Source organism: Ictidomys tridecemlineatus, chromosome 1 (assembly GCF_052094955.1).
Source record: "Ictidomys tridecemlineatus isolate mIctTri1 chromosome 1, mIctTri1.hap1, whole genome shotgun sequence".
NCBI classification, from domain to species: Eukaryota; Metazoa; Chordata; class Mammalia; order Rodentia; family Sciuridae; genus Ictidomys; species Ictidomys tridecemlineatus.
In genome coordinates this window covers 103,287,788-103,311,290 of record NC_135477.1, presented here as the reverse complement: position 1 = coordinate 103,311,290, position 23,503 = coordinate 103,287,788, and the positions used below count along the sequence as shown (strand labels likewise).

Sequence of the window (23,503 nt, the reverse complement as noted above, 5' to 3'; positions counted from 1 at the left end):
AGATGTCCTTCAATGGATGAATGGATTAAAAAAATATGGCATATGTACACAATGGAATTTTACTTAGCATTAAAGGAGAATAAAATAAAATCATGGCGTTTGCAGGTAAATGGATGGCTTTGGAGAAGATAATGCTAAGTGAAGTTAGCCAATTCCAAAAAAACAAATGCCAAATATTTTCTCTGTTATAATGAGGCTGACTCATAGTGGTGGTAGGGAGGGGGAGCATGGGAAGATTAGATGAATTATATATAGGGAAGAGGGGTGGGAGGGAAAAGGAGGGGATTAGCAAGGATGGTGGAATGTGATGGACATCATTATCCAAAGTACATGTATGAAGACTCGAATTGGGTGTCAATACACCTTATATACAGAGATATGAAAAATTGTGGTATATATGTGTAATAAGAATTGTAATGCATTCCACTGTCATGTATTTAAAAAAATAAAATCAATAAAACTGAAAAAAATGCAAGCAAAAATAAATATTGGCGAGGATGTCGGGGAAAAGGCACATTCATACACTGCTGGTGGGACTACAAAATGGTGCAGCCAATATGAAAAGCAGTATGGAGATTCTTTGGAAAATTGGGAATGGAACCACCATTTGACCTAGGTATCCCTTTCCTCAGTTTATACCTAAAGGACTTAAAAACAGCATTCTTCAGGGACACAGCCACATCAATGTTTATAGCAGCACAATTCACAATAGCTAAACTGTGGAGTCAACCTAGATGCCCTTCAATAAATGAATGGATAAAAAAAATTCAGTATATATACACAATGGAATATTACTGAGCAATAAAAGAAAATAAAATCATGGCATTTGCAAGTAAACGGAGTTAGAGAAGATAATGCTAAGTGAAGTTAGCCAATCCCCAAAAACCAAATGTCAAATGTTTCTCCAATATAAGAAGGCTGATTCATAGTGGGGTAAGGAGGGGGAATATGGGAAGAATAGAAAAACTCTAGATATGGCAAGGGAGGAATATGGGGTTAGAAATGATGGTGAAATGTGATGAACATTATTATCCAAGGTACATGTATGAGGACCTGAATCAGTGTGAATATACTTTGTATACAACCAGAGATATGAAAAATTTGTGCTCTATATGTGTAATATGAATTGTAATGCAGTCTGCTGTCTTATAAAAATAAAAAATTAATGAAACAGTGAAAAAAAACCAAAAAACTTCTGTGTTGGGCTGGGTATAGTGGCACATGCCTATAATCCCTGTGGATCAGGAGGCTGAGGTAGGAGGATTATGAGTTCAAAGTAAGGTTCAGTATCTTAGCACCCTGTCTCAAAACACTAAAAAAGGGCTGGGGATGTGGCTTAGGGGTTGAGCACACCTGGGCTCAACCCCTCAAAAAACAAACAAAAAAATCTCCTACATTAATACAGGAGGTGAAATGATTACATCTAAGAACCTTAACTTAAACCCGTGGATTGATCCATTTGGTTAATAATTTGAATTACTCTTTTATTAGCAAATAAGAATTCTAGGCAGGTGGGCTGTGTCTACAGGGATTGGGCCCCTCCTATTCTCTTGGTGCTTCTTGGCCACCATGAGCTGAGCAGTTTTCTTCCACCATACCCTTCTGCTACATCTCAGACACAGAGCAATCGGACTGACTAACTGTGAATTGAGACCTCTAAAACCATAAGCCCAAATAAATATTTCTTCCCTGAAGATGTTAGTGTCAGGACTGTGAACTGAAATCTGTGGAATTGTGAGCCCAAACAAACTTTTCTTCCTCTAAGTTGTTCTTGTCAGATAGCAGGTAAGAAAAATAACTCATGTAGTAGTTAAATAACTAGTCCTAGGCCATCAAATTCCCATGGCTAAAGCACTTGATTATAGTCCCTAAGTATAGGTCACTTCCAAAGCCGATGCGTGCATTGATTTCTGACCTCGCACCAGGTCAATATTTCATCAGGTCTACATGAGAGTTAGAAGTTTACTTTCAATTTGTCTCTAATGCTGTTAAGTTTCTTTAGGGTTTTGTATGACCTTTTGTCCCAGTAGAGAGGACTTTGGATGTTCCTTCTTCAATCGTACCTGTTTAACACTGAGCTTTTTCACGAGCTTTCAGTTGAAGAGAAGTTTCAGTTTCACAACTATTTTATGTGGCATTACCAGGATTTGATCCAAGAATTCTGAAATGTAGCCTAAGATAATTCTCAAGATGTAAAATATTTTATGAATATCATTAGAAGAAGGCAGACTTAAAAGGAGAAGGGAATTTGACCTTTATTAAGGCCTGGGAATAAAATGATGAATAAGACAAATAAAAACAATTTCATGTTCTGTAGGAAACATCTATTTATATGCTTATGTAGATGTATAAATATATAGCATATATATCTTTTAAAAGTGACTGAAATACATACTGGATCATAAAAGCCAAGGCCAAGTAGTTTAAACTATTCCCATTGCAAAACCCAGAATAACCATTTGCAGTGGGCTAATATTTCCCTGGAATTAGAATATACTGAAGACAGAGACTTTTAGGATCAAAGCATGAACACTGGTATTTTTCTGAAGTCTAAAAGTGTTAGTGAGAGTTTGACTTCGTTGTATAAAACAGAAACCCACAGAGAGTGGCCCTAACACAGACAACTTATTTGGCTTATGTAACAAGAAGTCTAGAGGTTAAGTGAAGAGGTTTGGTGCAACTGACCAAGGAAGTGGTCCAGTATCCAAGTGCCTTCTGGCTTCCGGACCCACTTCAACGTGTAACTCTTACCTTCAGTGTGTCAAGTTTGTTGTTCTATGAAGTTGTGTTCATATTCCACACTGAAAAGGTGGACGGCCAGGAATACAGTGTGTGTGTGCCAGCTGTTTGTCCCACCCCCTGTTTTTTATTTTGAGAAAAAGCAAAAAACAACTGTTCTAAAGACTCACTAGACTCACTATGACACATTGAGTGTATTTCATTGGTTGAAGTTGTGCCATATGGCCACCTCCTGTGACTTTTTTTTTTTTTAATTGGGCACATTGTGGTCTTAAGCAAAACTAGGACTTTTATTAGCAAAGAAGAGGGGAATGCGAACATATTGGATTGGCTACCAGAGGCATTTGCCATGTGCAGTTTTTCTCTTTCTTACCTTCAATTTTATATGAAACATTGTTAAAATAATTTTAAAAGCAAGAAATTGATTTCTTCCTCATTGGTTTCTATTGGTTAATTATAACCAAGATTCCTTAGGCACTGCCTGAAGCTGACTAAAAGTTGGCCACAAATATTATTATTACCCTCGTGATGGACAGTGGCACACAAGGATCAGTGTGTATGAAAGGCAAGGCTCTAACTGACTACAGTGGGTCAAAAGGAAGAAGAGCTCTTGCTATGCAGATAAAGAAAATACAGTAACACATTACTTGTTTTTGGTTTAGCAGCTTTACAACTTCAATTTCCTAAAATGCTATTCACTAAAAATCTAATGAAAGCCCTACATATAATTACATTTTTATTAGATACCTTAAGAAACATTTTAAAATACAGATGAAATTAATTTTAATGTATTTTATTTAACCAAAAATATCTACAATGTCATTACAACATGCAACTAAGATGTACTTTTTTATCGGGATATCTTACATTATTTTTATACTAAATCTTTCACAGTAGATATTTAAAATATACTGTGAATTTTGTGTCCACTTTAAATTGGACATATAAGTAGTCAATAGTCACATGTGCTCAGTGAATATTGTTTCAGACAATATAGTTCTAGAAGCTGAGAACCAGAAAGTAGAAAGAAAATGTCTCCAAGCAAGTAAGAGCATTACTGTCATGTCCATAAGCTACTTTACAAATACTATAGACAATTTCTTCAAGTCCTTCATATAAGCCAGACATTCTGGCTACCACTTTAAGTGGTTAATTTGTTGGATCTTTATAATAACTCTATGAGAGATGTATTAATATTACCCCATTTCAAAGGTGATGAAACTGAAGCTGAGAGGGATTAAGTAACTTGTCCAAGGTTACCCAGTTAACAAGGGTGGAACCAGTGTTTAAGTCCAAGGATTTGATTCTGGAGCCGATCCTATAGTATACACATAGATGAAGGCACCTCCACCCTTGGCCTCAACATTGCCCTTGGAATGTGATTGCTCTTATTTTTCCCACTCTTCTAACAAGCCAGGTCAGATGGCTTCTGGATCTACATAAACTGAATACTTGAAAATTCTATGCTGCAGAGAGGGCTGTGTTCTAATAGCTGGCAGAAATGATAGGTTAAAGACAAAGATTAACCCAGAATCAGAAGTTCAGTGAAAAGCAAAGCAAATTAGAAAGGGAAAAAGTCACAGGCCAGGGCTAGAAGTGCAGGGGCAAAGACATGTTTAAAATCCTGACAACGCTCTCAGCATTAGTATGTCTGTCACTCCTTCCTTCCCTTCATGGATAAAATTCTTGAAGAAGCAACTACTTTTGTGGTTTTCAATACTTGAGATTCACTCCTCAAGCTATGACCATCATGTCCCTGGAGTGCTCTCTCTCTCAATCCCTCTTACTCCCCCCTCACTCATGTTGGGGGAAGCTAGCTGCCATGTGAGCAGCAGCCCTGTGAAGAGGTCCATGAGGTGAGAAGCTGAGCCCTCCTGAGACAGCCAGCAGGAGCCAAGGTGTCCTGCCAACAGCTGTGTGAGTAAGTCTCCCAGGAGTGGGACCTGCAGCCCTGTCCAGCCTCAGACCACAGCAGCTCTAGCTTTCATGTCTTGCTACAACCTCACGAGACATGCTGAGCCACTGCTGGGCTTCTGATCCACAGAAACTGTGAGATGAATATTTGTTTTATGCCCCTGAGTTTTAGGATGCTTTGCTACCCAGATAACTAATACAAGTAGTTTCTATGTGAAATATAATGGCGGAGGGTGGGGGGGTGCAGTCTGAGACTAAAATGAGGATTCTGGATAGAGAGGAAGAAGATATTATGGAGCTTAAGCAGCTAGAACTTTTGGGATAGTTTGGAAACGGGCTTAGGAAAGGCAGAGATTTTTAAATCTCTGAGTTAGGCTTAATGAATGATGGTAACTTTCATCAAGACTGAAGTTTAAAATATTAGATTTAGGGGAAGAAAATGAACTTGAGATATTTGTAGGTCATCCATATAGAGTTGCCTGTTGAATAGTACGAAGTGTGTCTAGCCATAGAGATTGGGATGTTATCTGCAAAACAAAGGATAGTTGAAGACTTGGATGAGGATGGTGAGATTGACAGAGTTGGAGGAAGTGTGTGTGTGTATGTGAGAAGTGATGGGGAGGCATGCTCTGAGGGACTCATGGAGTGAACCTTTGTCCCATGGAATATCCTGCCATCCTCCATGCCCAGAATCCTGGTGTTCCTGTAGAGCCCTGGATTAGAGGCTGCCTGTAAGACTGCAGTACCACTCTGCTCAACTCTGCTTTTGGGAGTCAGAGAACTCACTCAGTTTCAGCCTCCTTGGAAAATTGAGGCCTGTTAGTGAGCAAGAGAGGTGAGAGCCAGGGTGGGTGCTGAGTACATCTGCCCCAGAGGAATATGACAACTCATATGAGACAAATCACAGAAAGAAAGGAACTGAATTGCCCAATTCCTCATGGGTGAAAATTCCTGGGTTGACTATAGTTTTGACGAAATGAAGAATTAGCATGGCTACAGCCTTCCCATCCTTTCTTTCCCATAAAAGCTTGAAGGATCTTGACAAATAATGTGAGAAACAAATACTGTGAGAATACTGTGAGACACTCTGTGGCCACGTGGGACCTGTTTTGAACTGGTGAATTAGTTGGATAGTGCAGTGGGTGCTCTAATGTACCAGCCTACTGCACTTTCAGGGAGGAAGGATCCCCTCATTGCTGGGAGTACTGCCCGCTGGCAGACCTCAGTGGTTGGTACTGTCTCAGGTAGGTGGTCACCTTCCCAAGGTCATGCCCACTTCCAGGAACAGCTTGCCTTTGGTGGTTGGTCAGTGTGGGTGAAAAGGCCTGGTACACTTCCTCTAACCACGAACAACTTTGAAGGGTTATCTCAGTTTCAGAGCTTCTTATGAATTCAGCTGAAATCTTCATTGGAATCTGTCATAGCTCAACTTTCCCTTCTGCACATTCTGTCTTTTGCTTCCTTTCTACAGATGATGATTTCAGTGTACTCCAGGATGAGGCATCTATTCATCAGCCTCTGTCTCGGTGTCGTTTTCCTCCAGGTCCCCACCTGAGCCAGATGCCCGTGTTGGCTTGAAGCAAGAGACAGCTCAGCCTGCCGGTGGAGCATAACTGAAGAGGGAATGATGTAGGTTTGCTCTCACTGCTGTTTCTTGGTTGCTTTGAGGCAAACTGTTCCTACTTGTGTGTCATTTCACACTGTGGTCTAGGTGTCCTCTAGAAAGATCCGGAAGAGCACAGGGCCTCTGTCAGCAAGGAGCTGAAGTAGTAACATTAATGGTAAACTTGAGGAACAACTGACCCCCTGGTAGTTGCTTCCATGCAATTTCACCTGCAAATGCCTCAAGAGTGGGAAGGCAGCTGCTCCTAACCTTGTTTCTTCCTGAAGAGCAAAAAGTGATCATGTGGCAGAAGTTATTTTGTAGAATGGGGAAGGTTTTCTTTGAGTATAATTTTTCCTGAAATCTGGCTTTTTTTCAACCACACTCTACTACCCTTGGGCTCACTGGAGCTGACAAGACCTCATGGAGACCAGGGTCTGGTTGAAATCCCCAGGACAAAATGAGTTCATCAAGCATTTGAGGGGATAGCCTTTGGAAAACCACTAGATAACAAGACTATTCCTACAACTATTCCTACCAAAGAGAAATACTAATACTAAAATGTGTAAAAATTCTTAAAGATTAATGGAAAATATTAAAGGGGAAGATATTAACAAACTAAAAAACTATAAATAATAAAAACAAATAGAATTAGGCATGAAAACTACAATAGTTGCAATAAATAAAAATATCTTCCCATAGTTTCTCCCTGTAGAAGCCTGAAAATTTTTCTTCTTTGTCTCATTACTTTAGGATTTATTGCCCTTTGTTAAATTATTATTTAAACAAGGCTCCTAAGCTACTCTGAGATAGTGACTCTCCTCCCATGTGATTTATACCATTTGTATAATAAACTTGCTTGTTTGTAGGCCTTGTTAATAGGCCTCCTGTTCCCCAAAATCTGTTCTGGCCATGAATTTAAAGGGTTAAGAAAAGAAACTGGTTTCCACCTCTTTACTATTCAAAGGGCCACAGCAGAAATAATTCCTAGAAGTGTCTTCAGGTTCCAACTTAGTTCTTCCTTTCTCGGTCCTGGAAACCACTCTCTTCTAGTTTTGCCTCCTAATGAAGAATGCATCCTCTAACTAGTGGCTACAGTGTTTTTTCCCAAGTGTAAAGGAGAACATTTCCTTACTTAAAATGATCTTGTGGCTTATCCATTTTCTGAGAATAAAGCTCTCCTTTCCAGCTTCCTCTCCTCTCACCCTTCCCTTCATTTATTCTTATTCAACCCCACACACTTGCTCTCCCTCAAGCACACCTAGCTGTTTCCTAGCTCAGAGCCTTGGCATTCGCTTTTCCTGTTTAGCTTGCTCTCCCCTGCACTCACTTCATGGCTGCCTCTTTTCCATTGTTTAGTCTTCAGCTCCAGTACCCCCTTCTCAGGCACTGTTCCCCCAGTCACTTTCTACCATAACACCTCATTTTATTGTCTCCATAACATGTGTTTACTTGCTTATATTTATTTCCTGTTTTCCTTCACTAGCACAAGACCTCTCTGTGTCAGGCACTTTTCTTACTTGTTTCCCAAAGCATCCCCTATGGGAAACTATATGCATGGCACATGGTAGGTGATCAATAAATATTTGCTGCCTGACTGATTTTTCTAACTTGACAGATCTCTTTAAGATTCAGTTGTTGGATGAAAGAAAAAAAATGACTCCATAAAGCCACACATTATTGGCTCAAGGCTTATATTTACTTTCATAAGCAATATTAAATAGCCTCAGCCTGGGTGGTGTTCCACCTTCCCATTACTGCACTTCCAAGGAATGAAGAAGGCTTTGCTAAGGGATTTCATTAGTCAGATTTCACCTACCTCTCATTTGGCTCAAAACTGTTCTTCTGGAAAATTACCAAATGGTACTCATTTATATATAATATACATATAATTCATTCCTCTAAACCCCACAATGCTGACAGCGCTACCCTGGATTGCTGTCTGAGTCAGAGGCAGAAGGGGAGAGAATGTCAGGCGCTGCTGATGGTGACACATGACCTAGCAGTGGACTGCAGATTTGCTCATTATTTTTTTTGTGCTAGTACTTTTTTTCTGGCCTGTAAACAATATACAGGCTGAATTTGCCAGTGAAGGCTTTTGATCTCCGAGCTTCATTTCTAGATAGACACTATTAAATTATGCTGCACCCTCACCCCAACTGAGACATTTTCTCTTAGATGATCTGGTACACTGTTGGCTCCCTTCCTCATAACCATTCCCTACTTCTACCTGATTTGATTCATTTTCCTGCCTCTCCTGTCCTAGGGGGTATGTGTGGTAAAAAAAACTCATTCTGATGGTTCCATTCTTCTGGGTTGAGAGGCAGTTGGTTTAAATAGGAGCATGTGAAGCAATTCTGTCAAGGAGGTAAAAGGAGACACTTGCTGGGGGCACCTGGGTAAGCTTTCTTGAAGAGGGATATTGCCTTCTTTACTAAGTGTTGTTGTGTCAGTGTGTGATACTTGGAGCTGCAGAAGGCATCTTGTGATTCTGAAGGAAAGGAAATGGCAGGGATAGAGTACAGAAAACACCCTGTTGCTTGATGATGACGTTAAGTCCCTAAATTAGCCAAACCGTAGACTTAATTTTTGTTACATAAGCTAATCAGTGTGCTCTTATATTTTAAAAAATTTGGTTGAGGTTTCTGTTATGTGTATGTAGCTAAAAACACTGTATCAGTAACTTATCAGTAATAATGTCAGTTGAAATAAAAACGTATCAGTTGATAAGTATTTACTTAATACCTACTCTAGTCCCATGCATAATATATAATGGTTCTATCCTTCAAAGAATAGTTCAATTCAATGATTTTTATAAACTTGAGTTTACGGGGTGAGGAAGACAGGAAACTTGTAAAAATACTGATTCCCTGGCTTTGCCATAAACCTGAATCATAATGTTGGGGTGGATCAAGAGAGCAAGGTAATGTATCTTAAGTACTTAGCAATTCTAATGTATTCTGGAGACAGAACATGACTGATTTAAGATTGGTTGTGTGAATCTGCAAATCATATAAAGCAGGATACACAATGAAGTGCTGATATGTAATATGGAATATGGGCTGTACACTTTGTAGATACTCAGAAACAGTTTGGTCAGTTGGAAAGCAGAATAGATTGAGGGTAGAATACAGGCTCCTTCACTTACTAGCCAAATGTTTCAGTTGCTTCATTTTTAAACAGGGCTGATAGGTCCTACTTTGCTGTATGTTTTTAAGTTTAGAGACAACAAGTGAGATGTCCATAGTAGGTAGCTGTGAAACCAATGCCATACTGCTGTACCACAGTCTAGGGAGGGCCCCCACACACTCACTCTTGTGGAGTGCTGTATGTAATCAAGCTTGTATCCAGGAAAAGCAAAGAGGAAGCAGACCTAAGCCAGCAGAGGGATCATGGCACAGGGCTGCCACCTTGCTCACATGCAAGTTTGTGGTTTTGTCTGTCATAGCTAGTCTCAATGTTTTTTCTATTTGGCACATTGAAGAAGCCTCTAAGCAGGGCAGCACCTACTGCCATGCACACAGATTTGCATGCAACCATGGAGACATGAAGTGAAATATACAAAAGCTGAACTATAGTTATTTCTTTTCCTTTAGTTTCTAAAGTTTATTTTTTAAAAAGTTATATTTAAATAGAGCTTTCTTTTTGAAAATTCTTTTCATGCCACAGATTTTCTTAATAAACATAATTATTATGTTTATTAAGAATGCTCAATGAAGTACCAAATGATGCACTATTTAGTTATATTTATATGATTAAGATAAATGTAGGACTTACATTTTTTCCAATTTCTAATGCTATAAGGCAAGGGAATATTCATTTTCAGTTGCCCTTTCTAGAACAACAACTGTAAGAACAGACACATAACCATCTTCAAGAGAAATTCTTAAAGATACTATTATTCAAATCATCAAGTTACCCAAAAGGTTATAACCCAAGGCCTTTCACTAGTAGCAAGGTGTGGCCACCAAGATTCTAAAATTACATAATTTAAAAGCCAACAACCTATGTGCTCTATCAGTAAGCTGTATTAGTAGAACCTCTATTTAATTGTTCAAGGAAAAAAATACCTGAGATTTCAGACTAGTCCACAGGGAAGTAGTAGCCACAGGAGAAAGAACTCCTAGAGGGCCTTTTCAGAGATTTTTGGACTTTGCATAGATCACTGATTGTGTAGCTGACAAATGAATCTGAACAGATTTTCCTCATACTCTGAGTTCTGTTTCTCTGCAATTCGGTGTGACTTACACCAGCTGTGCCGTAGCTGGCAGAGGCATCAGTACATGAGCCTCTCACTTTGCTGCCTGTTCTGTCCTTGTGAAGAGAGCACTAAATTTACTTAGGAGCTTCTGATAACCATTTTGGCAACCTGTAAATGCTCAGAGACAAAAATTTGAAAATTTAAATCCTCTTCTAGAACACAAAAGGGCATAACAAGAAAATGCTCTACATTTTTATGAGATCAATTTTATGACTAGTTACATTTTGAATGCATAGAGTCCTACAAAAAATGTCAAGTGAAATTTTAGTGAATCTTTCAATGCCTCACGAAAATAAACTGAATGTATGGGGAATGATGAAAAAGAAAAAAATATTTTCTATAGTTTCTCCACTCATAAAGCTGGCAGATGGATTTAGGAATTAGGTAGCTGTCAATCTCTGCTGCTTAGATTGACATAAGGCTGAGTGCTCTTGTCGGTGAGGGATGCAATTCAAGTTTGGAGGGTACAGTCCAGAAAGAGACCCCAGGCCAGTGGCGTTGAGCCAGCATGGAGGCTGCACAAGGATCAGGAGCCTAGGAAAGAGATGCTTCTAAACAGTGGCACACCCAAGAAGATTAGAGAGAGACAGAGACTGGTGTGGACCTTTCCTGTGAAAAGTCACTCTGTGAGGCAAACCCCTCATGTGGAGAAAAGTTTCAATAAAATTGAAATCTTAGTGATGGATTTGGTATGACTCTCTTGTTTTCTTGTGGAGGCATCGAGGTGGGTCCTGTGTGAGTGTGGGCAGAGCATTCTTCCGGGCCACACATACAGGTAAAACACATGTATGCTGCAGCTGCAATTGTCGTGGTGATGTTTGGAGCCCTGTGGTGTTTGGTAGTCCTCTGGAGACACTTTCCTGTATTACAAGACTTGTTTCCTGGGAAGTGTTTGTTTTTGTGTATGTATGTCTCTAGGGTAGAGAATACTGTGGGTGGAGTTAGAAAAACCTGAGTTTAATTTCTGTCCTGCTCTGTCTGGTAGAGAGAATGACTCCTGCCCTACCCAGCTGGCTGAAGAGATCAATTTAAAAAATGCACCTCAAGTGCTTTGGGATGTCTAAAATGCTTTACACCTGTGTTTTTGCAATTACTTGATGGCAATGTGGGCTGCATTGTGTCTCCCAAACAGACATATTAAAGTCTTAATATCCAGTATCTCAGAATGTGACCCTATTTGAATCAGGGTCATTGCAGACATAATAGTTAGGATGGAGTCACACTGGAGTAGAGTGGGCCCTAAATCCAGTAGGACTGGTGTACCTATCTGAAGACGGCCACATAAGGACAGACACAGGTAGAACGAAAAGATGGAGGCAGAGATTGGGGAGATGAAGGACAATCTGCATTTACCAGAAGCTAGGAGGAAGACACAGAATAGATTCTCCCCTATAGCTCTCAGAAGGAAACAAATCCTACTGACACCTTGACTTTTGAGACTATTAGTGTCCAGAGTTGTGAGACCAAAGGAAAAAAAAATCTGTTGTGTTATGGTAGCCTGGGAAATTAATACAGATGGTAAGTTACTTAAGGTGAGGGAGGTCCTCGGCCAGGAGAAATGTATGGAATTTATTATAACAGTATCTTAGTTCCATTAGTACTTATAACCAACATATCACTTTCAAAAATATTATTTCATTATTTATTTCCCAAAACTATCCTGTGAATGTCAGTAAATTTTTTTCTTAGAAGGAAACTGAGGCTTGGGGGTTTATCAGTAACTCAGCTGGGAAACGTTGGGACGTGCGTCTCCTCTTTCTCCTGTATCACAGCAGCTTTGCTGAGGACAATTAGTGGCTCTTTATGTCATATTTGCTCTTTTCTCTGAGAGGTGAGGTGTGTTTATTCCTCTCCTTGCTACTCAACTTGCTTCAACATCATGTAATTTTTCACTCTGGGCACCTTCCCTGCTTGGTTCACATCTCCTCTCTGCAGTGGTGTCACAGGGGGTCCTTCTTGAGAACTGAGACTGGCTGCAGCCGGACCTCAGCAGGGTCTTTCACTAAAGCAGAAGCTCTTAGATGTGATGGGCATGAAGAGCCTCCTGGGCTGGAGGCACTGAACGTCACCTGGGCAGCCTTTGCCATGACAGATTTGGGATTCGTGGGGATGTGCCTGAATCCCCAAGACTAGCTTAGTCTTGTTCTCTTGAGGTCAAGGGGTCAGTGAGAAGATGAAAAAGAGAATAAAAGACTGTGCCGTGGCTGGTAGCAGCACCATCCATCCTGACAGGACGTGCATGGAGAGCTCGACAGCAGCGTTTTGTCTTCCTTTCTTAAATACTGTGGAGTGAAATATCTGTCTTTATCACTTAGTAACAAAAACAGTGCATCACCGTATAATAAAATGTCTCCATGGTGCTGAGAAAACCTTAAAAGCAAATAATTTTATACTCTGAATGCCACATTCTAATTACAAGGAGAAATTATTAGTCATTCGTCATTTTGACCCTTTGACTTACTTAAAGTTTTACCTATCCAAATTTTAAATATCATTCTTTGATTGTCAACCAGACCCTCATCTTCTCAAAATGTACTCTTGAGAGGAATATTGAGATTACTAAGTCTGGACAAATTAATCCATTTGTAAGTTGTTTTTTGTAAGGGAAACTTAGAACTTTCCTCGGAGGCAGCAGAGTCTCAGGATTCTTTCTATCCAGAGACTTCCAAATAAAATTCCAGACACATGGTTCAAATTCATACTTCCATCCTTTTTATTTTTCCTATCCTCCTTGCTCTCTTTTTATACCTGCCTTAAAAACTTGACTCTTTCTCAAGATGTCCACATGGCTCAAACCTTCCTGTCTTGTTCTTGGCTCAAAGGCCAATGTCTCAATAAGGCCTGTGCCCCTCCCTACCTGGCTACCCAGCAGTACATACTATTGCCTCTTTCTAGAAGGGAGCTCCACTGGGAAGGGATCTTTGTTTAATTTGTTCACTGATGACTCTCCAAGTTCCTACCACAGTGCCTACCTACAGTATAGTAGGTGTTTAATGAGCATCTGTTTAGCACTGGTTTTGACAGTAATTAGTTTTTGAAGACTAGAGCATCTTAGGGTTAGAAGCAACCTTAGAATGTATTTGATTCTCCACCCCCAGCAATAGGGTCAGTCAATTGAAGAAAAACAGGAGGTTTATGAGCAGAATTTGTTTTCTGTTTAAAATTAAACCCCTTGGGAGAATAGTGCATGTTTTTCAATTGTAATTTACATAATTACTTTATTTCATAGAAGAATGTTGATGGGAATTGAGGGCAAAGGTGAGAAGGAGCAAGTGCTCATCATTGATCACTTGAAACTCCCTCCCCACTTCATAGAGCTGATTGCCAGAGAAGAAATGTTCTTTTCCCCAAGTTCATATAGCTGATGGAAGGCAGTTTCAAGAGCAGACCTGAGGTGTCCTGGTTTCCATTAGTGCTCTTTCCACCAGCAGAAGAAAAAGAACAAGAAAAAGGGCTTTGGTGCTTTTCTGCTCAAATAGGCACTGGATACACTGTCCTAAGGTCAGTGGATGTCTGCTCATTGTGAACAGTTGTGGAACTGATGAACAAATGTGGAAATCAGAATTACTCATGGATTTTGATATAACATTGAAGCCAGAATTAGACAGGCAGTCAGTATAGATAGGTAAATCGAGTCATGTTGGATCAAGGAGGCCAATTTTGAGTGAGTCCCACAAGTTGGAACTGTCCCCTGAGGAACTGAAATGTTAATTCCTTCTGAGCCCTTCCTCCATCCTTACCAAGAACATCTTCCTGCTCCAACCTGTTGCTAGAGTAACCTGTCCCAGGAGTTGCCCCTCCCTACAGGAACCTATGAAGTTGTTAGTTAACATATCCTGGGCTATACCATCCTGCCCTGCATATATGCTTGCCTCACGTGCTTCTCTAATGTTTAAACTTCAACATTTGAGGGAGCACCCATAACTGGCGGTATCAATGATTATATTATCAGTGGCATTTTGCCATCCTGTGTCCCATGGATTGTTGATATGACCTAACATTTAACCTACTAATAATATGTGAGGTTGCTGCAGCTGTCTGAGTCTGAGAAGGGCATTGTAAACACAACCATATTGCCTGTCTCTAGCGAGCATATCTCCAGTCCAAGCTTTTTCATAGGATGGGCATTACCTCTTTTCCTTGTTGGATTTTTACTTTTGGGGATTGTTATTATTTGTTCTGAGCATTGCCTTTGAATGTATCCATATATATTTATTAAAATTGAACCTCAGAGAAATGTAATATGCATTCTGTCAGTTTAGTGAGTCAATAATGACTTTTACTTGTCTAAGTTCTCTGTTTGCATTTCAATACATTTGTTGTGCCCAGTGAATGCTCTGATTCGTAGGGTGCAGTTATTTAAAACTTGCTCTTCACTTAGCTCATTGGATTACATATGTCCATTCAAAATGTCTGCAATGATGATTGAAATGCCAGGACATGGGTTTGCTCTTCCAGTTAGTCAGCTACCTATAAGTCTACCACTGATGTTAGGTCCGTCTGAGGTGATTAAGCAACCCACAAGCACAAAAGAAACACTAATCAGCCTGTCAATCAGTGGGGTCTCCTGGCCAATCCTGAATCTTAGCCAGCAACCCAGCCCCACCAACCCTGGTAGGACAGGGTATTCTAAAAACCCCTTTTCCTGTCCCAAGTCCTCTCTTCCTGCCATAAGCCCAATAAAAATTCCAGTCCTGTCGAGCCCTCCCGCCACGTGCTTCTCCTCAGACCCTCTTCTTATCCACTCTGTCAGTCTGAGGGTTCCTCCTGGGAGTGAAATCTCAATAAAGCCTTGATCAGCGGTCTTTTTAACATCTGCCTCATTTTGGTCACTGCTGCCTGACCTTGCAGAACCATAATGATTCAATTGTTCTACCCTTAGTCTCCATTAAATTTGTCAATCGCTATTCATCAAGAATTGGTATCCATGCAATATGGTGGGCTACTATAGGGTTATCACAGGCACAAGGTTAGAGAGTCTCTGCCTTTAAGGAGTTGCAGTCTAGTCTGAGATTATAGGGGAGAGATCAGAGGAGAACTGACCATCTCAGGAGGCAAAGGGAAAGTTCTAGACATGGGATTCAGACAGCAAGAGAAGGATACAAGAAAGATCAAGGTAGAAATTAATGTTGTGGCCAGATAATCCTCATCATGCTCTTATAGACTATTTCTCCTCTTTGTCTTAATTTTAGTTTCTCTGAAATCCAAGATGTTAAAAAAAAAAAAGTCCTGGCTTTCTGAAATTCATTACCATCTTTCCAGGAATTTTTTCTCTCATTCCTTGAAACGTAGGTCACCAGTGTGCATTAAACAAAGCCTCTTGGGTTCACACTGGAATTGATAGATGAGAAGAACAATTTCTAATTTCCATTTGTCTCATGAAATCAGGTAGGAACAAGTCTCTTTTTTTCTCCTTGGGTGGTAAGGTGAGCTAATATGTCCATTGATAATTATTTTTGTATGCACCATATTCATTGTCCTTAATGCAGCAAAAAATTCATTCATCAAATGTAATATTTTTTCAACAATACAAACAAAAATCATTTTTCCATGTTTGGTCCCATGTAGTTTAAATTATAAACTCATGGTTACATAAGCAATTATAAGTTAAGGGGAGCATGAAAAGAGGGACTAAGTATTGTGGTTGGATTATTTGGAATGAATTAAATTAAAAGGGAGAAGAGCAGGGAAATTCTTAATTGTGGAAATATCAAAATAAAAATCAGTGAATTTAGAAGTTTATCATTTTAATTGGTCATTTTTTTAAAATGGAAGTATAATATATAGATTGTTTCTTCATCAACTCATTTTATTTATTTGATCCTATTTTGTGTTATTATATATGTTTTAGAATCAGATTTTTTTTTTAATAAAAGCTATAGTGGACCCTGGAGCTCTAGTCCAACCCTTTTGTCCTTACATGAAAACAATTAAAACCCAGAGATTGACTGGGGTTGTGGCTCAGAGGTAGAGTGTTCACCTAGCATGCATGAGGCACTGGGTTCGATCCTCAGCACCGCATAAAAATAAAGATATTGTGTCCACCTATAACTAAAAAATAAATATTAAAAAAAACCCAGAGACATTATGGGACTGACTGAGGTCACACAGCATATTAGTGAGTGAGCAGAGTCCAAGTCTCAAATGTACTGAAAATATTAATGAGAATATCAGACCAATTTTGCTCTCTTAATATGCCAAATAGAAGACAATTCAAATAAATACACATTGCCTCTGAAATCCCACCCTTACCAACTAGAATTCTAGGAATTTCTGGATAATAAGATGTATTAATAATACGTCATCATCATATTTTTATGTGCCCAGAATTGTTCCCCTTCTGTATACTCACCCTGGATGAGATCTAACTGTGCCACTGTAAATAGAAGAAAGAAAATTTTTTTGATGATCACTTTAATATTTCAAATTTTCTTGAGTTTTTGTCATAAAATGTTAACGGATCAACTTGGCTAGTTTGAGATTCACGGTTAGCTATATCTGAAATTATCAAATGTAATTTACAGCCTGTGCTATATTATTTTACAAATAAATTTATAGGGATCTACGAAAGTTATTTAAAGAGAAGAGAGTAAAATCTGCTTGCTCTGTGGTCAAAAAGGAATAGGATAGAGATTCATCTTTCTTAGATGGTTGAGAATTTCTGAAAGCAGAGAACTAGTTTAGATGATCTTAAAGGTCTTATTTAGACACTTTAATCTCTGACTGAATCATTAAATGTAGTAAATACGTAAAAGGAGTAATTTTATAGACTTACTTGTCAACATATTCAACTAGATCTGTAGAATTCTTGGTTGACATTTTAGCTGGAGAAAATTTTACCTGAAACAAAGGTCAAGAATTTAAAATATATTCTCTGCTATGTTAAAATCCATTTTATCCTTAAAAAAATGTTTTGATTTCAAACAAAACATAGCTTGTAGACCATCATCCCAGTTAATCTTGCCCATGTCCCTTAGATATTGCTAGTGGCCATAATCAAAATCAAGTTCCCAGGAGATACTAAAGAGCAGTTATTTCATAGATTTCATATCACAGAAAAACTTTTGAAAAAGTCAAAGACATAGATTACTCCTAGATAATTCCTAAATGAAATGTCTAGTGATTATTGACTGAGTTATGAAAGAAGTCCTCATAGAGTGAATTATTCTGGATGTGCTGATTTCCTAGGGGAATCAGTATCTTGAAATAATTTTATGTTCTAAGAAACTTGGATATCAGATTATTGTAGTCAATGAGAAAAAATAAAAGCACAAAGCATAGCTATGTACATAATTTATTAGTATGAACACTTAACTGACAACCTCTAACCTAATAAATGGTAATTCTAGAAAGTTATATTTATACAAAGGTTGATAATTTGGCAACATTTCTATGGGAAAGAGGTTACTCAATATACTCCTTGTTTTGCACATGCTGAGAATGCTTTAAACTCCATTTTTTTTTTTATTTTTTAAGTTTAAAAACAAAACAGTTTCATTTCCTCATGTTTGGTCCTATGTTGTTTAAATTATAAACTCATAGTTATATAAGTGATTATAAGTTAAGGGGAGCATGAAAAGAGGGACTAAGTTTGGTGGTTGGATTATTTGGAATGAATTAAATTAAACGGAAAAAAATAGGGAAATTCTTAATTGTGGAAATATCAAAATAAAAATCAATGAATTTAAAAGTTTATCATTTTAATCATTCATTTTTTAAAAATGGAAGTCACTGAAGTCAATATCACTGAACTGAATCTACTAGGGAGAGTGTGATTGGTATTCTTTCTCATTTAAAAAATTAAACAAAACATATTCCCATGGTATATTATTCTTGGTTTATATTCCTTTATATCCTAATGATTGCAGGAATGTGTTAAGACCCACAAACAAAAATCAGTCCTTTAACACATGTCTGTGGAACCACCACATATTGATTCAGGACTGGAAAACTTAACAGAAAATCTCCCTCTTCAAAACAACAACAAACAAAACTTAAAAATTAGAAAAGTCTATTTTCCAGGAAGCTAATAAAGGACCTCTGATAATATGCAGGCTTTCCTGACCCAGCCCACTTGTGGTGGGCAACCAGAAGAGGTTCCAGGCTGCTTGTGACAGAGTTGGTGAGCTGCTGCATAGTGCTTTGACCCTCATTGTGGAATGGCTGTGGATGCTCCTAAGCCTAGCTTGGCACTACTAACCATTGGGCACTCACGGGTGCACATTCTGGAAACCATCCTAAATCCTTAGCAATCAGACTGGTCTTCTCTGGCACACGCTTTTATTCCTGTTTCCTGCTGGAATTGTACTGGGCCCTGGGGTCCTTGCCTAGTTCATGCTAGTTCTTTCCTTCCCATCTCTCTGCTGCTCCCCTAGGCCAGTGAAAATCTGGTTTTGTTATTTCCTCAGCAACTGGTTGGTCCTTGCCTTACATGTTTGATACCCAGTAGCCGCTGTAAGTATTTGTGCATTGAAAAAGTATGATGAACAATATGTCCCTGAGCTGTTATTTTTCCTTCTCTTTCTAAACTGTAATAGGTATGTGTGTATGTGTGAGAGTATTCATACATGTGTGTTTTAGGTTAATTAATTAATTTTGGTACCAAGAATTGAATCCAAGGGTGCCACATTAACCACTGAGCCACATTCCCAGCCCTTTTTACTTTGAGACAGGTCTCGCTAATTTGCTTGGGCCTTGCTAAGTTGCTGAGGCTGGCTTTGAACTTGTGATTCTCCTGCCTCTGCCTCCTGAGTCACTGGGATACAGGTATGCACCACCATATCTGGACTACGTGTTTTAATTTAATTTTATTAATTTTAAGCCTCATTTGGAAGAAGATGAATAGCATCCTTTTAAAAATACACCCAGTACACACAAACTTTAAAGTTAAAAGAGTCAAACATGATGGAGGAAAATTTGGAAAAGTATAAGAAATTTAAAAATTACATTAAAAATCTTATTTATAATTCTACTACCTACAGCAAAATAATCACCATGGTAGTGCAATTATTTCCTCTTTTAAAATGCATCTTACATACCTAAGGCAGTACTTAAAATTCTACATCTTTGTTAACTTAACATAGGCGTTTGTTCTTATTCATCTCCTTCCTATAGGCTGGAATATGATTTTATATTAAAATTGTCTCAGAGTCAAACAATTTGATGGTTATTATGGGATTGTTTTAAATGTGTCACTTTTCATCTTTTTCATAAGAATATTTTAAAATGTTATAATTCTTATGACTTTATGAACTCTAAAATCCTTTCTTGCATATAATGGAATTTCATTCTTCCAATAGACTTGTAAGAGTGGGTATCACTATTTTTGTATTAGGGATAATTATTTTAAATAACTGAAATCCTTTGTTATTATAGAAAATAATTAAGATGATTGTTTTTATAGGTGGAGAACTTGAGAATCAGAAGTAATAGAACTGCTCAAGATGATTTAAATGATGACAATATAACTACTTTAGTTATTAACTGAGCTCTTCCTACCTGCTAAGCACTTTATCTAAGTGGCTCATTGAAACCCTACAACTTTGTCTGATAGGCCTAACTACCTCATTTTGTAAAAGAGTAAACAGAGAGTTTAAGAAATCACCTAAAATCACACAGTTTGTGGAATGGTCAATAGAGACCCCGAATGAGTACTTGATGTTGTACTGGCTTTTGGGTGCTCTTTCCATATAAAAAGGCTACATCCACTGAGCAGGTGTTACGAGAATTACCAAAGTCTAAAAACAATGATTGTTTATAAGATCCTTTTTAATTAATGTGGAAGATATGACTAGTACTAATAAAAGAAACTTTTTTTTTTTTTAGCTATTGTCTTTTTTCCTGTTAAAGTCTGCACCTGGAGTTCACCTTGGCTCCTTTTGAAACTTCATAAAAAAATCAGTATGAAATAAAAAAAAAATATTCCATATATTGAATTCAGTCCAATTCATGTATAGAGACCCTTCTACTTTTCAGCCTATGCTGTCAGCAGTCACTATTTTAAGGCAGAATAAGCAAGCAATATGGGAAGACTGAAAAGGAAAACCATTCTTCCAAGATGTCTTAAAACTCACTAAGCAACTTTGAGCTTTAAAGAAGCTGAGCAAAATATTCTATTTTTGATATGAATATCTAAAGTACTTGCTTTTTTTTCTTGGTCACTGGCTGAGCCAGGAAGGGGGCCATCAGGTTCATCCGGCTGTTCCTCTGCAGTCGGGGTGGCACTTTTGTTTACTTCTGTATCTAGGCAACCAGAATGCAGAATCAGCTCAGGAACTATGACGAGTGAATTTTTGCACTGATGTTTTTATTTTATTTTTTTTAAATTAAGGTGGTTTTTGTAGATGTAAAAGTTGAAAGAAAGGCTTCAAATTTGTTTTACACTTGTCCTTCCCCCCTACCCCTACCCCAGTTTTCACCATACTGGTATCACAGCCAGAGTCAGCAGGTGGAGTGTATCCTCACGGGTAATTCCATGAGATATTTAGGAACTTTGTAGAGATCAAACAGTCCTAAAATCATAGAGAATAATTTCATACCCTACTTTGCCCAAGCTATCAGAGGGGTTTCTTTGGGATTTATTACTTTGTTTATATGTAATAAGAAGTAAGATAGTGAAGAATGAGAAATTTGAGTAGTTCATGAGGTAAATACCTGAACTCATGAGGCTTGATTTCTCAGTTTTATTTTTTGTTGATTTGAATCTTTTAAAAGGAAAGAGATTTTTTTTTTCTTTCTTCGAAAGCCCAAATACCAAGGAATCTCGATTGCAGGCTAACTGAAGTCTTCGTGTTTCTGGAGCATCTTCCCAAGTGTGGCTCAGCAGCATTGTGACTGCAGGAAGGATCTGTGATGTCAGTGGGGCTGCCTCAGACTTTAAATCGTTAAATCCCTGGGATTTAGAAGTTTATGAGGTTTTTCCTTAATGCTCATTGTCATAAAAATCACCAGGACTTTCCTTCTTTGTCTGATGGGTGAGAAATGACCATTGTTAACCTGATATTTCACACCATTCCACTGATTTCATCTTCACAGTTGAATGAGAACAGTTTCTGTCAAAGAGAGAGGACCAGGCTTGGTTGTATATGCCTATAATCCCAGCTACTCAGAAGGATCTCAAGTTCCAAGCCAGCCTGAGCAACTAAATTGGACTGTTTAAAAAAAAAATACTAAAAGGGGTCAATGGTAGAGTGCTTGCCTGGATGTGTTAGGCCTGGGATTCAATCTCCAATACTGCAAATAAAGAGAAGAAAAAGGAAGGAAATTAAATGGCAATTATTCCCAAATCCTTCTCCAAGTACTGGTTGAAGAAGCTAACTCTTCTAGGACACAAATATTATAGCAATAACAATGGATGGTATGGGTCACTGCTTTAATAAATGAATATATCAAACTTTGTGTAGAGGAAATTGTATTTATTTAGTTGGCCAAAAAAGAAGGGATTGTTTTAGCTCCAAGATGTTTTTCTGAGTTTCAAAATTAGATTTTGTGTATTTTGCTAATACTGCTTGGCTCTTAACAATGATGCTCTTGGCTAAGTTACTGTCCAAATTGTTGTGCTGACTTTGCCTTGGTTCAAGGATGCGAGATGTTCAGGATGCTGTGTGACAGATTTGATCCACAAGTAAATATCACCCATGACTTTGGCTCCATTTGTTTATCTTCTAGTGCTAGTCTCATTCCTTAAAACTTAGAAATACAGTAGTTTATGGATTGCAGTCTGTGACTACCCCCCTACTCATAGTTATTGCTCTCAGTAACTGAGAGCAGGTGGCTATAGATTCCAAGAAAGTGGGTTGGAACTCTGACTCCTCAACCTACTGGCTATTTACTTTAGGCAAAATTACATTACCTTCTCAAGTCTCAGCCTTTTCCTCTGTAAAATGAGCTAATATTGAACTCATAGGTGGTTGGGAGATAAGTGCCAGGACAGGAACCCTCTAAAATGTAAATGTTATTAGAGATTATTTCACAAGGTGGCTATTTTTCAAGAAATAGATACATACAACATCTATGGGAAGAAAAACAAAAACAAAAACTGGATTTGACCTTGCTTAACAACTTTCTGAGATTCTTTCCCTCCTTAAATTCAACTTTGAATCTGTGGCATTTGGCTAAAGAAATGTGTCCCACTGAAATGGAGAGTCTGACTGGTTTATTCCAAATACAAATGACTACTCAGTTCTTAACTCAACAATACACAATATATAAATGCACCACTGACTTCCTACCTACCCAAAATGTGTATGAAAGTCTATGATCTTCAAAGATTCTTCCTAATTTTGGGTTAATAATAATATATTTTAAGGGACTGAAACCAAAATATTCAAATTTTAAAAAATTAAAATGACCACACTCTGATATTTTAAATACAGATATAGAGGAGGATAGTCAGCATTGAGGTTCATCCAAGGCAGAACTGCTGTGTGTTGTTGCGCACTACACAATCCGAGGGGGTGTCATTCACATGGTGTCTGTTATGGGTTGGATGAGATGTGTCCCACAAAATCTCACATGTGAGACAATGCAAGAAGATTCAGAAGAGAAATGATTGGCTTATGAGAATCTTAACCCAATCGGTGAATTAATCCTCTGATGGGATTAACTTGGTGGTAACTAAAGGCAGTTAGGGTATGTCTGGAGGAGGTGGGTCATTGGGGTGAATGCCTTTGGTGTATGTATTTGATATCTGGTGAGTAGAGTCTCTCCCTCTCTCTCTGCCTCGTGATCATCATATGAGCCGCTTCCCTCTACTACACTCTTCCACCATGATATTCGGCCTCACCTGAAGTCCTTAAGAATGTAACCAGCTGTCTATGGAATGAGACCTCTGAAACCATGAGCCCTCAAATAAACTTTTCCTTCCCTAAAATTGTTGTGGTCAGATCTTTCAGCAAAAAAGCTGACCAAAACAGGACCACTGTAGTCTTTCATTTTGTTAACAACAGTTTTTCAGGTCTATGCCAGTAAAATATCTTAATTTAGCA

The 23,503-nt window shown here is 38.4% G+C and overlaps 1 protein-coding gene across 1 annotated transcript in view; it reads right to left on the bottom strand.

Annotated features, from left to right (window-relative positions):
* The window catches only part of Fam81b (family with sequence similarity 81 member B), a 65,140-nt gene extending 44,398 nt beyond the window's left edge, over positions 1-20,742 (bottom strand). Inside the window, exons 1-3 of the mRNA XM_040273068.2 lie at positions 20,662-20,742; positions 17,293-17,357; positions 16,870-16,893 (exon numbers count right to left, since the gene is read on the bottom strand). Of these exons, the coding sequence (XP_040129002.2) occupies positions 16,870-16,893; positions 17,293-17,336 (68 nt within the window). The 5' untranslated portion in view covers positions 17,337-17,357; positions 20,662-20,742. The remainder of the gene's footprint in view (positions 1-16,869; positions 16,894-17,292; positions 17,358-20,661) is intronic.
* Between the last annotated feature and the right edge of the window lie 2,761 nt (positions 20,743-23,503).